The sequence below is a fragment of the Bos indicus x Bos taurus genome, chromosome 2 (genome assembly GCF_003369695.1).
Source record: "Bos indicus x Bos taurus breed Angus x Brahman F1 hybrid chromosome 2, Bos_hybrid_MaternalHap_v2.0, whole genome shotgun sequence".
In the NCBI taxonomy this organism is placed as follows: Eukaryota; Metazoa; Chordata; class Mammalia; order Artiodactyla; family Bovidae; genus Bos; species Bos indicus x Bos taurus.
The window spans coordinates 104,034,595-104,051,443 of record NC_040077.1 but is presented as its reverse complement, the minus strand read 5'-3'; the positions used below and the strand labels follow the sequence as shown (position 1 = coordinate 104,051,443).

Sequence of the window (16,849 nt, the reverse complement as noted above, 5' to 3'; positions counted from 1 at the left end):
ATAAAAGCTAAATAGAGATGAAATAAACAGGGAGAGCAGTTAGAGAAGCAGTAATTATGGTTTTGAATAACCCACACATGAATTGCCAGTTTCTTATATAAGCACATTTGTCTGCCTGGTAACATTTCTTTAAAAAATGTGTACCTACCACTTACCGATTTATAAGCCACAATCTTTATAGACAAATTGGAGCCAATGGTCAGTTGACAGGACCAGGGCATGGAACGCCTCTCAGTTTTCTTAAAGACACACAGCTGTCTCAGAGCCTCACTTAACAAAGAAAAATGTATTATGAAAGCAGCAATTTTAAAATGTTAACCTTTGCTGGATGTTGCATTTAGTTTTCTAGACTGAGAAGTGAGATGCTGTTGATCATAAAGAGAGGAACAGCAGGTGATGACAAGCAAAAACTTGTGGCAACTCTCAGTTGGGAGAGAGCCAGAGTACAAATGAGTTGGCTGAGGAAGGAGCTGAATCCCAGCTGAATTTCACTAACAGGTGAAAAGGAACATCTCTATCTTCCCTCATTCAATCTTTTCTTTCAACTCAGCCAGTTGTTTGTAACATTTTTTTTTTTTTTCAGGATCAAGGACACTGTGAGGATATGATACAAGCACATTCATAAATGCATTTGCACAACTCCCTTAAAATCACAGACCTCAGGATAAAAAGCCCTACTCTAGGATATCAAAGGGTGGGCTCCATCCTATAATGTCACTGTTCAATGTCATTTAACTCCGCAATTCTTTAGTTCGTTTCCATTCTCTTAAATAAAAGACATGATGAGTATATGCACATTGTGGAGAGAGTTAGAAAATGATCTTTCAGGAGATAAAGGAACTGAGCAGTCCATACTGTCTTAAAATAAAGCAGATATAATAATCCTACGTTTCTCAGTCGGCAGGGAAGGGGAACTGGGAAGTAGCAAACACAATGTACAGAGCTAGTTCCTTTGAACATTAGTGAAGATCAACTCTACTTTCATCTGGTTCCTGATCAAATATAGCAAAGAAAAATACATGCGAGAGGTGGAACTTATGGAATTCACTAAGGATTATCTGGCATTATCCAGAGTTACGGACAAACAGGCCTCAAGAGACTCCGATTTTCAGGAACAATTTACAATGAATAGTAGATATTCTACCTGATACTCTGCTCCAAAGCTTATGGTACACCTTGGCTTTGTATTCGTTGAAGAAGGAGTGGGTCTGAAATCAGGTTTCACCTGCCTCACAGGACATTGCTAGTTGTACTATGAGTCATGTCTAAAATAATCAAGAGGTTTGGATTCTGTTCCAGGGGAAGTTCTGAAGATCAGCATTTTATAGGTAACATCTAAGAACAACTGGATAAATTCTGCAGTAGATATGAACCTCCCCAAATTAGAAGTCACGTTATCTCCCACTAACATCTTCTAGATAAGAATAAGCCTAGCACTGGGCTGTCCTGTAGCACTCTGTGCAATGAGGGAAGTGTTGTATTTCCAACTGTGCCTGTACAGTAGGCTACTGAGCACTTGAACTGTGGAGAGTATGACTGAGGGGCTAGAGTTTTAATTTTATGTAATTTTACTGAATTTAAATTTAAGTAGCCACCTATGGATAATGGCTACTATATCAGATGGCCAAGTTCTGATCCATACCTTCATGGGAGACCTGAAATCAACATAGCTTCAAAAATGGGAAGAGAGACTTGCCTGGTAGTCCAGTGGTTAAGACTGCACGCCCAAAGCAGAGGCCCTGGGTTCTAACCCTGGAAACTAGATCCCATGTGTCACAACTAAAGACCCTGCATGCAGCAATTAAGATCCAGTGCAGCCAAATAAAAAAACATTTAAAAAAAGGTGAGGACAACACATAGTAATTTCCCTCCTTGCTGTAAGAAACTCTTAACAATAATTTTATTGGCCGATAATTCTTTCAATATCATGGTGAACGTGTTCACTTCAGACATGTATTCCCACATTAAAGCAAGCCATGTTCAAATTTGAGAGAATAATTTAGAAAAACACATTCGAATGTATTACAATTAGAACATATACTAAGACAAAGAAACATCACTTTATAGGATTCCTCTTTGATTCTTTCACCAATCCCTTGGGAAATTACAGTTTAATTTCCAAAATCCCCATTTACCTGCAATTTTCCAAGAGTATCTATACTTAGAAAAGCAGGTTTATCACTTATCAACTATAGCTCATTAGAATTATGTAAAAATTGTGATTGAGAAGAAAAATTAGAGCAGATATACACTATCACTACTCAAAAAAATCTTAATTGTTGATCTACTTCAACAATTAAGAATTTTATTTAAAAGGCTCGTGCTTTGTGTATTTATTGATAAACTGAAATGAATTCTTTAACATTAGGTAGTATTCCTGAAAATCTGAAACTCTAAAAAAGGAATACTGTGCAGTAGAGTATGCCGCCACCACTTTTACCAAATCAAGCCCCTCAAATATACACCATTCTAGATGCCAGGGGCCCTTGTCATGTTCTTTGCTCAAACTAAGTGCATATCCAATTCCAACAGAGAATAACAGTCTCTTCCACCATCTCTGGATGGCTGAAAAAAGCAGCTTGCTTTATTGTTACATGGTACTTCCGGGATTTCACATTTCTTGCCTTTACAAAGCCCATATGGAATAAGTAGGTTATAAATTTGGGGGTTTTGTTTTGTGTTTGCCTGACCAAACTATTTTGTGACAAAAGCTTTAAAAAAAAAAAAAAAAAATCACTCTATTATATATAGGGACTTCTCTGGCAGTCTAGTGGTTAAGACACTGCACTTCCACGGCAGCGGGCATGGGTTTGAACCCTGGTCCGGATGCACACTGCACAGCACAGTCAAAAAGCTAAAAATAAATAAATAAATGGCAAAAAATTACTATATTATAGTATACTGCCTCCCAAACCTAAATCAGAGGACAAGAGGATACTGAGTATTATCTCAGATCTGATACCACTTTTATAATTAAGAATATTTTTTAGGTGTATGACAAGGAAGGGCCTGAGAAATGTATCCCAAGCTTGGCATAAAGAAGAAATCTACCACCTCATCTTTTATCATTTGACTTGTTAAATCTTTCATTATATCTATATATTTCCAACCTCTCCTGACAGTCCTGGAAATAAAGGAGCAACCTTGTGCCAACCATGCAAACTTCAAAGAAAAGGATTAGAGGCTGGTATACCATTTTTTTAATAAAAACCAGAGTATTTATTAAAGTGTTAGTATAACTGTTAATTCAAGAATGGCTCAGGAAAGGAAAAGCATTAGAGAGCTCTCTGATCAAAAGAGAAATGAATATGCTTACAACTGAAATTTGTAGACAATGTTTTCACTTCTTACCTAAAGGAATAAATTTCCTCCAGCCCATCTTCACCTTCTAAAGACATCATCACCTTTTTCACCATCTGAATACCTTCTTTTTGCTGCTCGGTGATTCCTTTTGGAGGAAAGGAAGGCCCATGGTGGTCTGAGAGCAAGCTGCCATCTCCTCTGTCCCCAGTTCCACCTTGCTTGCCAATCGGGAAAGGCAAACTACCAAGAAAAGATCAGCAGTAGTTAAGAACACAAGTTCTGAAGCCAAATGATAAACTGGGTTCCAATTCTGTAACTGTCACTCACTAGCTGTGAGAAAATGGGCATGTCAGTCAACTTCTCTGAGCTTTACGTTTCTCAGCTGTCAAATAGCACTCAGCTACCTTAGCCAGTACTCTTACCAGTTTCAAGTAACTGAAACCTCTTTGGTTTGGATTTTATGGGGGATATTTATTGGCTTACATAACAAAATAATTCAAAGAGTGAGGCTGCACATGGCCTTAGGATGACTAGATCCAAAGTCTCAAACACCACAGGGATTCTGTGAGCCTTTCACTCTATCTCCGTATTTCATCTTCATTTGCCTTTATGCTGGCCTGCTCTCTCCTCCACATAGCTTCTGAACACCCTCAAGTGCATAAAGCCCAATTCTACTACCAAAGAGGGACTGAGGGTTTAACCCTCTACTCTCCAATTCAAAAAGCACAACATCAAAAGCAGGAATCAATGGTAACCTGGGGGCCAGATCTGGAAGGTCAGCTTTCATTCAAGCCATAAGGTTAAAGAGTAGGAAGAAATGCTTCCTAGAAAAAAGCTGGGTGACATTCTAGGCAGACAAAAATAACAAACAAATGCCCATTAATGATTTCTCAAGGTTATTATAAAGATCAGTAAGATAAAGTGTTAAAATACTTACACCACAAACATTATCATCATTATTTTAGATATAAAATTCTTATACAGAAATCAGTTAATTGCTAGAAATAAGTAAAACCAGTTTTGTTCTTGCTTCACTCCAGTTGTTTGACTGAAATGAGACTAAAACTAGATTGGGATCAACAGTCATGGGAATAGTCAATAATCAATATACAAATTGAAAAGCAAACCAACGAAACACATTTTATGATAATAATCTATATGACACTTTATAAATGCTTTCATATAAACAATCTCATTTCATCTTTATATTATAGGTAGAGATTTCTATCTTCATCTTTTGAAAAGAAATGGAATATAGAGAGACAAAATAATTTAGCCAAAGCCGCATAGCTAAAGATGAGCAAAGACCTGGTCATCTGACTGAAAGAGCAAGGTTCTTTCCACTGTAGCATGTCACCCCACTGTGTCCCTGGAAACCCAAATGGCTTCTTCAGTTTACTCAACATTATCTGTTAGTGACCCCATGTGGATTTTAAGGTGATTCCTTTATCATTTTATTTGCCATTATTAAAACAGAGCTTCCCATTTACATTTTTTTCTACATATTGTTTGCATGACAGATGTATATGTCCTGCATTACATGAAAAAAGAGCTTCCAGGGAGCAGGATATGGCACATCATGTTTCATGAGACTATTGCTGCTTCCAGAGCATCAACCAGGAAGAAGGGATGATGAAAATCAAGGATCAGGAAGGTCTGGTCCAACTAGAAGAATCAATCATACATGGGAGACACCAAACAAGAAAACCCAAAACTCTACTTTGGATGCTACAGGTCTGCAGCAAAGGAAGAGAGAGTTAAACAATCCAATCAGCATTTTATAAACAACCAGTCAAATACCAAGCCAGTGGAAGAAAAGGCTCTGTTCTGTCTCAGCTTGATTACAGTATTGCTCACACAAAAGGAAAAGTAGCCCTTTCCAGTGAAACTGACAGAAGTACAGGACGTGTGAAGGATGTAAAGACATCTGAGATTATGAGCAGGGAACAGAAACCACGCTGGGCTTTTGAAGTGCCGAGAAAACCTCGACTCAGTAAGAAGAATCACTTAAAAAGCACTTAATTTCTCTGAAGTACCATCTTAACAAGTATCAGCTTGATGGCTTATTCTGAACTATTTTTCTACAGTTCTACAGAAAGGAGATGCCCCTCAGCAGTCTTAAGAAGTACATACATGCAAGAGAGGTTCTTAATTCCCCAGGGCAGACATTTTAAAGAAGCCGTGGGCTTACCACTCGGAGCTGGAGGCTTCCTGGTAGAGATTTCAGTCTGAAAAATGAGTGTCCTCAGAAAACTAATAATTCAACATTCTATACTATCACTCTGGTTTTACCAAAAAATAGGACAAGGAAAAACAGGTTTTAGATGGAGCAGGAAGGATTAATGTAGTGAAAAGAACTTTCTGTAAGGGATATAAAATAAAGTACCTGGAGGGGAAATTCAAGTTATTGAGAGAGGAGGGACTCTCTCCCTAGAAAACTATGAAATATATTTTCCCCCTAAGTTTGTTACCTCATCTGTAAAAACACACAGCAAATTACATTTTACAAATGTGTATGTATCCTTTAGATCTGAAAATGAGTTAAAAATAAGCATATGTGTTTAAAATGGTTCCCAAGTTGACATTCTTCTCTATCCTAAAAACATCTACTGTCTTTAAGACACAGTTCTCTAGGACATTTAAGAGAAGACACTACCAATCTGGTAACTGTTGAGTAAAGTCTTCTATGTAGACAGGGGATGAACTGAATGATCTTAATGCTGCTGCTGCTAAGTTGCTTCAGTCGTGTCCGACTCTGTGCGACCCCATAGATGGCAGCCCACCAGGCTTCCCCGTCCCTGAGATTCTCCAAGCTAATTCCTCAGTTCTTTGAGTCTGCTACAGAGCTAAATTCCCATGTTTCACTGTGACTTTCATCCCGTTATCATCAAAACTCAGAAGAGTTACCGGAACACAGAGAGTAATCAATGAGTGCTGGCTGAAGTTATTAATGTGGCAGATTCTGACTCAAGAGCAGAGAGGACTCCTGCAAACCAAACGCTCTATGAAGGGGTCCTATCACTGCATCATGAGAGCACAAGAGCTGTCCACAATTATTATTTGTATGGTCTTACAAGAACTGCAGGGAGATGCCAGATTTCTTCAGGTTATGAATTATAATATCCAGCTGATCTCTGCTGAATGGGCTGCTGAGGTCAGTGAACACTTCAATATGCCTCTTCTCAAACTTCTTTCCTCTAGAAGACAGAGTCAGCACATTAACAAATCATTCTTCTGAATCATTTCCTACAAATTCAAATGTACTTGGTCACTGAGCAGAAAAAGGGTAAGGAACCAATTAGCTCCAGTTAACAATGTGATTACACTCTAGAAGTCCACATGCTGTTGATGCTAAGTTCTTACTAAACACATAATCAACAAAGTTGTGACTCACACTTTAAACATCTTAGGCAAAATTTTTGAGCATTATGGAAATATTAAGTCTCTGATTTCCGAACTTTAACCACCTCAGTTAAAGGTGTGGTCACTATGATAAAAAGGATCCCCTTCCAGCCTTCAGAAGGTAGAATATAAACAAGGAACTCTCCCGGCCTCCCTGGTGGCTCAGACGGTAAAGAATCCACCTGCATTGCGGGAGACCTGGGTTCAATCCCTGGGTTTGCAGGGCACCACAACTACAACCGTACAAGGGTTCATTTTCCAAACAGTCTGATTCCACACTGAGAGGTTCATCTCCAACTCTCTTCAGCTGAGATACTTACAAAGTTTCTTCTTGAATCAAATCCATGCAGACGATGAGGGCATCCAGGACTCAGCTAGTTAAGGGCAGAAGATAACGTCAAACAGTCCCTTTATCCCCCCAAAATGCAACTTTTCCCCAGTGAGACCCAGTGCTGGAACCTGTGGACACTGGGCTGACTGTGTGATGATTTAAAAGTACTTGCCCAAGTGCCCTTCTTCCAAGTTTATTTCAGTAACATATATCCATATATATATTAAAAATCAAAGTAGACTTCCTAAAACATACAACCAGGAAAAATGAAGTAAGCCGAAAGGTAATCTCACATATTCCACTCATTTAATGAAAAATTATGATGCCATTTTACTGTATTGAGAACTTATCTTCTGTGATTACAGCCCATTCTTACACATGAAGTGAGCCATAATGTAGCATCTGTAAGTCACTCCCAGCACAGCAGCACCTCCCAGTGACCAGAGATGGCATCACTGTTTAAAAAAATAAGAGGAACAGGACACCTGTGGAAGAAATTGTTAAGTCTCACAGTTGGGGCATCAGTCTGATTTTTGGCATACAAATATCCTCTATGCAGGAAGGCTAGGAGAACGCTAAGGCTGTACTCTTTGTACAGCATTACGTCCAAACATATCTAACTACTGCCACCACCATGCCTTCTGCACACAGTCAACACACACACTTCTGATACTTCCCATCCTCTCAACGTCACGAGGGCAGACTGGAGGGCTTGGAGTCCAGGCACCCAACCCAACCTTTTAATGTGTAATTAAAAGTCCACTCACCCAACCAATTAATGGGCTTGGAGTCCACCCACCCAACCAGTTAATGTGTAACTATTTCACACTAAGTCCTAATGTGCTTCACATCCATGATGTCCTCAGCGCCAAAAATGTCCATATACTCAGAGCAAGGACTCTTAAAGAACCTCACTGAACTAGATGACAATTCCCTAGGTTAAAGGAAATTTCTTCAGAGTCGTCTCTGGCTGAAAAAAGGATACGGTCAGCTTGCTGAGAACCTGGCTGGATTTTGCTTTCAATGTCCTCCAGCAGGTCAAAATCCGGGCGCATCAGATGTCTGTGCACTGTGATGTTCTGATACTGATCCCCAGCAGCGAGGGCGTTCTTGGTGCCATCGGTACCAAAAAGGACCAACGCAACTTCATCTTTGTTCTCAGCAAACACCTACAGAAGTACGTGAGAGGGCTGCAAATCATACAATATCACCTGGAGGCCATTAGATAATTAACCTTCTGGGAGCAAGACAAGCATATTTCCCCTGGGGAGGCCCCTGGGGCCATTGGCAACAACAGGATACTGGGCTAACTGGCCCCTGGGATTGATGGGCAGTGACAGTTCCTAGGTTCTAAGTGGACTTCTTCATTGACTAAAGGTCCTGTCCTTTCAACACACTTTGTGGTGGAGGAATGGGTGGGCACTAACTGCTTTTGATGAGTTTCTTTGATGTGCTTCCACCCAAATCAGACTCTCATTCTCAGTGAAAACTAATTACAGATGATTTGAAAAGATTTTAGTCTGTCTTTCTGGAATGACTATCCCTGGTTGAAAATTTCCAGAGATTAAAAGAAAATTACTGGTTCATATTCTATATCCCAGCAATTTCCCCTGTAGGTATATATACTATAGAGAAGCCCTTACACATGTACACAAGACAACAAGGGACAAGAAAGTTCAAGTTCACTTCAGCACTGTTCATAACAGGGCAAAACTTTAAACAGTCAACTGAAGAATCCAAAAACACACTGCAAAATATTTAACAATGGAATATTATACCCTAGTTAAAAAAAAAAATGAATTTGTTCAGTGTTTACCAACATGGATAAATCTCAAAAACATAAGGTTGAGAAAAAGTAACTTGTGGAATTATATGTACTGCATAATACTATGACATATACTTTTGAGAGCTTCATACAATACTAAATATTATTTACAAATACACTTAAACCAAAGTATAAAATATGCACAGTAATAACTGAAAATTCTGAGGAAAGGAGGGGAGGAAGAGGAAAGAAAAGTGTTAGGAGGAGACACACAGGAGGCCTTAATTTAAGATTTTTTAAGAAAGAAAAGAAATCAAACAAATAGTGTAAAACTTTAGGGCGATATAGCTCTAGACAATGGGAAAACAGCTTTCCATTACATTGTTCTCTGTACTTGCTTCTTTTACAAAGCATTTCGTAATGAAATTTAAAAAACAAGACATAGTATGACACAAAACGCAGTCCTGTTCCCCCCTGCTCACTAACATAAGCCATTGGTAAGAAGAATGCTGCATTATGGGTTAAGGGTGGGATTCTGTGGTTCCTCATCTCTCTCTGCTCTGTTAGCAATTCCAGCTACAACCGCCAGTTGCACATGGAAGGAAGGTCCCAGTTGCTGGGGTTCAGATATCTCCAGCACACCGGTGGGGCGGGCCAGTGAGAGTTCTAGCTGTATCCCACACAAGTATTCATCTTGACGCAAGGTAGTCTTACTTGATGACAGAATCTCAGCCAGGAGAGGGGAGGGAAATTGCATGCAGCATGGAGTGGTACCAGGTTTTGTCTCCTGGCCTTCCAGATTCACTCTGACTCCCATGCAAGGGGCAGAGCCACAAATAATGACTGAAAGCACTGTTACTCTTTAAAACTACACACACAGTACACGGGGCCACAACCCCACTACTTAAGTGTCACGACACTAATTACTATAACCAAGAATGGGGTTAAGAGCATCCTTGTCTTCTTTAAGACATTAGATTAGGGCTTCAGGTTATCAGAATTTGTAAAAAAAAAAAAAAAAAAAAAAACTCTAGGATGACAGGTGGTAGGTACTAGTTCCAAGTGGAAAAGCTAACACCCAGAAGAAGCACAGAGGTGTCCGGCAGAGCAGTGGATGAAGCAGAGCTTCATGGACTTAGCAAAAGCAGCAGTCAAACCAGGTGGAAAGGGCAGAAATGAGTAACTGTAGTAATAATGATAATAAAAACATATACCGTGTTTACAATACGCCAAGTACTGTTCTAAACACTTTCTTCTTAGAGGTACTATTATTTTCCCCCTTTTGACACAAAGGACGCTGCGGCATCACGTCTTCAAAGTGGCCTCCATCCATTCCTCCTCCCTCTGAACCTAGAGGCTACTCTTGAAAACAGCACGGGAGTCCAGCTCCCACCCCCTTCTCCCCCACTGAACGTGAGCTACCTAAGTGACCTAACAGAAGGCAGTGGAAATGACTTTCTGGGTCTTATAGAGCTAGGTCATAAAAGTCACATAACCAGGTCTCTTAGAATATCCAGTCTTAGAAATTTAGAACCAACTGCTATACTGAGCATCCCAAGCTACACGGAGAGGCCACATGTAAGGGTTCTGGGGGACAGGCCCAACTGAGCACACAGCCACCAGAAGGCAACACTGTCAGCCACGGGACTGAGACATCTTGGATGCATAGGTAGGGCCTCACCGAACCTTGAGATGACTCAGCCCCAGCCACCACTGAGTGCACCCTCACGAGAGGCCTCAGAGAGAACTACCCGTCTCAGACACCCAGTTATCTCACAAAACCACAAGGGATGACTTTTTTTTAACTGTCATTTAAGACATTAAGTTTTGGGAGGGTAGTTTGTAACCAGTAAAAGGTAAATGGAATAGGCACAGGGTAGTTGAAAGACTTAATCAAGATAACAAGGTTAGTAAGTGACATGGCAGAGCAAGGATTCAAACCCAGGTCATCTAGCTATAGCAGTTACATATTTAAACATTACATTGCCTCTTGTTTCGGAAAAGCTGCCATATCCAGTGGAGGAGCCAAAATGAGACAAGAAAAAACATCAGGCTCTAATGGCAGCTGGACTTGCACGTGAGTGTGTATAAGAATAACTCCTCAGATTACCCCAAATACCAAGGGTGGACAACATAAAGAAGCGGGCATCTTGCACTACTAAGTTGAAGCCATAGACAGTTAAACCATGAGTTACAAGCTCAAGACCATTCTGAATCTTACCTGTCGCTGCACAAACATGGTCATCACCTTCTTTGCTAGTTCAAATGGGGATTCTTCACCAGGAAAGGAGTTACTCATGGCCAAGCCCACATCCATACACAGCACCACTGCTGCCTAGAAACGAAGTCCCAGAGAGTGTGTGAGAAAATATTAATGGTCATTAAAAAAATAAAACAAAGGACATGTCCTTTGCTTATTTCACTCATATATTCAGGGGATGCATGATAAAGGGAGGGGAGTTGTTCAATGTAGAGAATGGATGTAAGACATATGAATTTTTACTGTGGAGAAACTTTAAATAGTCCTGCTATTTCTGAAAGCTACAAAGTATTTCACCTGCCAGGACAGGAGCATGCTCCAAGCAGCTGCTGCTCCTTTGGCCTGAGCCTGAGCATAAACCCATGGGGAGCAGATCCGAAAACAACCTGCAGGCAAGAGCTAAGTCCAGCCCAGCTCAGCCCCGAATCCATCAAACCCAAAATTCAACTGATCTGCAGCCCTACGGCATGAGGACAGATGCCTTTGTTGCAAGCCACTGATTTGGAGTATAGTTTGTCATAAAGCATTTTTGTGGCAATAGGTGACTGTCACAATCTATATATGCTAAAATGATATACTCCGATAATTCGAATCAGTTTGTACACTGAGAATCTAAAATGAAGACTAAGACACCAAATCTATTCTTCTAGGGGACACAGACACCAATGACCCAATATTCCATGACCGAGGTATGCAGTGGGCACTGAGACAGCACATAGGAGGGGCATCTACCCAAGACTAGTGGAAGTGATAGAGGACAGGTAAGGAAGCGGAAAGACTTTCTAGACACGATCCTTGGGTGAACTAAAGGATGAGTAGGAGTAAGTCCTGTGAATGAGGGGAATCGCAGGGAGAGGAAACCAAATAAAGACTCTAGTCATTGGCTAGTAATCATGCACACTGGGGACTAAGGAAATAGGGCAAACATAAACTGAAAGTAAAACGGATACATGTAAAGCCCTACATTTGGCATCCAAAATTTAACTGAATTGGGTTGGAGGAGACCTAAACAAACAGCAGCTCACAATTTCAGGGTGGATTATAAAATGTCACCAGCATGGCATGGCCACAGTAGTAGATTCCCCATATTTACCCTATCCCACCCTCTAAAATATTTTTGGTCCTAAATGGTACGGTAAAAAATATTTTCAATGTTGTAGTAAATTCATGGAAGGAAAAGACAAGTTTAATGTTTTTTTTTTTTTTTAAAAAAGACTAGATTAGCAATCCGGAGACCTGGAATCAGTCCCATCTTTTTTACCAAATAGCTACATTCTCAGGCACATCACTTAACTTCACTGCTAATCTGTGGAGGCAGGAAGCAGTTGTTGGACTAAGTGGACTAAATGAGATCTAAAGTCTTTTCCAGAGTTAACATTATCTGACATTGACTGACAGTCTCACCTATGCTTTGTACTGACTGGACCACATTTGACAAACTGAGCAGTTCTGACCATCACATCTTATAAGACTAACTACAACCGAATATGAAATAAGCAGGTTAGAGAAGGATCTGGAGCATTTTTGATGAGAGGAACAGGTGGAAAAAAATGGCTATTTGAACCAGACAAGAAGATTTAGAGGAACCTGACTGTTATCCTCATATAGTTGACAGCTGTGTTACAAAAAAACAGCTCTGCAAGAGAGATAATAGGATTAACAGATGGAAGTTACATGGAAATTGATTTGAGTCCATTATGACCAACCTAGACAGCATATTAAAAAGTAGAGACATTACTTTGCCAACAAAGGTCTGTCTTGTCACAGTTATGGTTTTTCCAGGAGTCATGTATGGATGTGAGAGTTGGACTTAGAGAGTTGGATGTGAGAGTAAAGAAAACTGAGCGCTGAAGAATGATGCTTTTGAACTGTGGTGTTGGAGAAGACTCTTGAGAGTCCCTTAGACTGCAAGGAGATCCAACCAGTCCATTCTGAAGGAGATCAGTCCTGAATATTCATTGGAAGGACTGATGCTGAAGCTGAAACTCCAATACTTTGGCTACCTGATGCGAAGAACTGACTCACTGGAAAAGACCCTGATGCTGGGAAAGATTGAAGGCAGGAGGAGAAAGGGACGATAGAGGATGAGATGGTTGGATGGCATCACCGACTCAATGGACATGAGTTTGAGTAAGCTTTGGGAATTGGTGATGGACAGCAAGGCCTGGTGTGCTGCAGTCCATGGGGTCACAAAGAGTCGGATACGAATGAGCGACTGAACTAAACTGAAGGGAAGAAAAAATGATACCTAGAAGTAATCAGTGAAATTGTTTTCTGAAACAACTATCTCCTGACCCTAGAATTCTTTGAAAAACCTGGGTGAGCTCCTATCAGGGACATTACAGATGATATCTAATTTGGTTACATCTCAGGCAAGGCAAAACTATGGAAAGGAAAGACTATTTAAGTTTTCCCCTAATTTACAAAAAATTAAACATAATGTACTAATATTAAGAGAGCTCCAGGTTATAAATAGCATGTTTGGAGAAATTCCTTTGAGAGCAAAAAAACTTACATCCCATACTTTCAATGCTCTGAGCATAACAATCTTTAAAAAAGTTATAGAGTCCCCAAATATGCTGCTGTACTTACTTAATATATAAATAAGTTCATAAAGCTACTTTAAAAAAAGAAAACTCTAAAAAAAAGAGGACTAAAGGTCCTTTGCCAGGAATCAGCTATCCAAAAAATGTCAACAAAGGGTTTCACAGTATGGAACTTCTTATCTGAAAGCAGAGAATGATCTATGTAGTATCTCAAGTTCTTTTCTGACAGCAGGAAGAAAACCAGGAAAAAGAAACTGAGTGGCATAGTGACCAACCTCCCCCCTCCGCCCCGCCCCGCCCCGCCCGCCATTTAAACACTGAAGCCACGAGGGTATTAGAATTTTGCTATAAGTCCACCTGCTATAAACATCTGCTTTATTAGCTGAAAGTTTTCAGCAGCTGAAAGGAATAAAGGAGGTACGTGGCATATGTTTATAACCATTTTAATCAGTTATTTCCCTATGGGGAGGTGAGGGCACTAGGGATCACCTGCTCCAACTCCTATCTTAATCTGTATGCTGCCAAGTCACTTCAGTCGTGTCCGACTCTGTGACCCCATAGACCGCAGCCCACCAGGCTCCCCCGTCTCTGGGATTCTCCAGGCAAGAACACTGGAGTGGGCTGCCATTTCCTTCTCCAATCTTATCTGTATACCAGTTGCCTAATAAAGGGCCTAGTTCTTGAGATTACAGATGGATGGATGAATGAACAACTCCTCTGAACACACCTACCTCTATGATCCCTCAGAGACAAGTACCACTTTCTGCCTATATTGAAAACACTATTTAAAAAATTCATCACCATACGTTATTAACCTGGGTCACTGAGAATCATCGATTCCTAGCAAGAGAAACATTCTCGAGAGCTCTGAGAGCAGAAAGCTTGTGTTCAAATTCGGATTCTACTGCTTATGGACTGGGTGACCTTGGGGCTAATCACTTTCTTTAAGCTTTGCTTTTTTTTTTTTTTTTTTTAAGCTTTGCTTTCTCAACTGTAAAGGAGAAAAAATGTTTCAACTTCTGGGCTTGTTGTGAAGATTAAGTAAGACAGGAATAAAACCTTTAGACCAGTGCTTCATCAGAGTAAGCTTTCAATAAATGCAAAATATTTGATACTCGATTACTATAGAGGTAATAATAGAACGGGGCTTCCCAGGTGGCTCAGTGATCTCTGGGTTGGTTAGATCCTCTGGAGAAGCAAATGGCAACTGACTCCAGCATTCTTGCCTGGGAAATCCAGGGACAGAGGAACCTGGCAGGCAACAGTCCATGGGGTTGCAAGAGTCAGACGCGGCTTAGCGACTAAACAACAACAATAAGAATGTTTTACATTTCAAATTATTTCACTTGCAATCCCTCTCTGATGTTTTACGAGACTGTGGGATTGGTGCTTACCATAACTAACGTCCATCCTCACAGATTTTTACAAACCAGATTCAGAAGTAATGGAGGAGTTGGAGGCAGGCTGGAGATGGAGAGGTACCGAGGAGAGGTCGGAGTGGGATGGGGACAGAATGTGGACCGGTGGCGATAAAGTAAGCACGGAAGGACTGAGGAGGCGGCGGGGGTGGGGACTGGGCGAGGCTCCAATTCCCATTTTTCAGACTCCAAATGCCCAGTTTTTCTCACAGCGCATCGCTCGATCAGCCCACCACCGGGAACTCCCCTCCTCACTCCATGGCACCGCCGTGATCCCATGATTCCTGCTGCCGAACCACCTTTTCCGGACCCCAGGCATAGACGTAGGCCCACGCTTAATGGTCTTTCTACCTTATCCCAGGACCGCGCCATGCTGCTGCCCCACAAGCGCCTCGACCGCCTCTTCCGAGCGGGAACCTGCGGCGCCGAAACTCAGTTCCACAGGATTCGGAGCCGGAGTGCCTGGAGTGTTGCAGGAAAAGCGGCTTCCCGCGGAGCCTGAAAGGGGCGGGGAAATTGTGCGTCGAGACTCTGAGCATGCGCGGGTTCACTGCGTTTGTCCCCTGGTTAAGGAACAGTGGACGGAGGAGCGTCGTAGGCTATACAGTCCATGGGGTCGCAAAGAGTTGGACACGACTGAGCGACTTCACTTTCACTTTAAGGAACTTAAGGAAATCTGTCGTGAATATTCATTGGAAGGACTGATGTTGAAGCTGAAACTCCAATACTTTGGCCACCTGATGCGAAGAACTGACTCATTTGAAAAGACACTGATGCTGGGAAAGATTGAAGGCGGGAGGAAAAGGGGACGACAGAGGATGAGATGGTTGGATGGCATCACCGACTCAATGGACATGAGTTTGAGTAAGCTTCGGGAATTGGTGATGGACAGCAAGGCCTGGTGTGCTGCAGTCCATGGGATTGCAAAGAGTTGGACACGACTGAGCGACTGAACTGAACTGAAGGGACTTTGTGGTCTTCGAACTTCCCAAATTTCTAGAATTAGGTAAATAGGAATCTCTTCTCCGAAAGAGTCACTCTCCTTTTCTCACATTGAGAATAACACAGCGTTTTATGTCAGAGATCTGGAGTTAGATTTACTTGTATATGAGCATGAATAAATTATGTTTCTTCTTATAAGAAGGATAAGGAAAGACAGCAGGTGCGATGACCTTAGAACCAGTTCCTGAAGGAAAAGTAGTTTCCAGGCAATCAAAAGTGGAAACAGCATTCTTTCTTTAAGAGGAGGTGGGATGTATATAGGCCTGGAGGCATGAACAGCATCTGCTAAAGATCTGCCAATACTTCAGAGTATCCCTGAGCTTCACAGGTGGTGGTAGTGGTACAGAACCTGTCTGCCAGTGCAGGAGATATAAGACTGGCAGGTTCAATTCCGGAGTGGGGAAGATCTCCTGGAGGAGGGCACTGCAACCCACTTTAGTATTCTTGCTTGGAGAATCCCATGGACAGAGGAGCCTGATGGGCTTAGCCCATATAGTCGCAAAAACTAGATAGGACTGAAGTGACTTAGTACATACCTAGTTTGGAAAGGGGGAAGTGAGGTTTAATTCAAGAAGAAGAATCTAGGGATATGTGCTAGAAGTGGCAGCTGTCAATTACGGTGCCTGACAATCTCCCCACCCCCTTTCAAAGGAAACTGTCCAGCCTGCAGCCCCTTTGAGGGAGGCAGGCCCAAGTTGAACCTCGCACAGAAAACGCTATTTTCTGTACCAAATGGCCCACAAGCTGATGGCTGATTGGACAAAGGATCTAGCAACTTGCAAGTGTCTGCCAACCTAGAACATTAAGTCTAATCATCTTGAA

The 16,849-nt window shown here is 41.4% G+C and overlaps 1 protein-coding gene across 3 annotated transcripts in view; it reads right to left on the bottom strand.

The window, feature by feature from the left end:
* Positions 1 to 15,550, bottom strand: part of XRCC5 (X-ray repair cross complementing 5) — an 86,798-nt gene extending 71,248 nt beyond the window's left edge. Inside the window, exons 1-7 of one of the 3 annotated variants that reach the window (XM_027566993.1) lie at positions 15,377 to 15,550; positions 11,023 to 11,136; positions 8,022 to 8,205; positions 7,026 to 7,074; positions 6,378 to 6,500; positions 3,352 to 3,543; positions 156 to 270 (exon numbers count right to left, since the gene is read on the bottom strand). In XM_027566993.1, coding sequence (XP_027422794.1) covers positions 156 to 270; positions 3,352 to 3,543; positions 6,378 to 6,500; positions 7,026 to 7,074; positions 8,022 to 8,205; positions 11,023 to 11,136; positions 15,377 to 15,397 — 798 coding nt within the window. In that variant the 5' untranslated portion in view covers positions 15,398 to 15,550. Of the gene's footprint in view, positions 1 to 155; positions 271 to 3,351; positions 3,544 to 6,377; positions 6,501 to 7,025; positions 7,075 to 8,021; positions 8,206 to 11,022; positions 11,137 to 15,001 lie in introns of all 3 variants that reach the window. The other 2 variants (XM_027566975.1, XM_027566985.1) reach the window with 2 other exon arrangements.
* Positions 15,551 to 16,849: the final 1,299 nt, after the last annotated feature.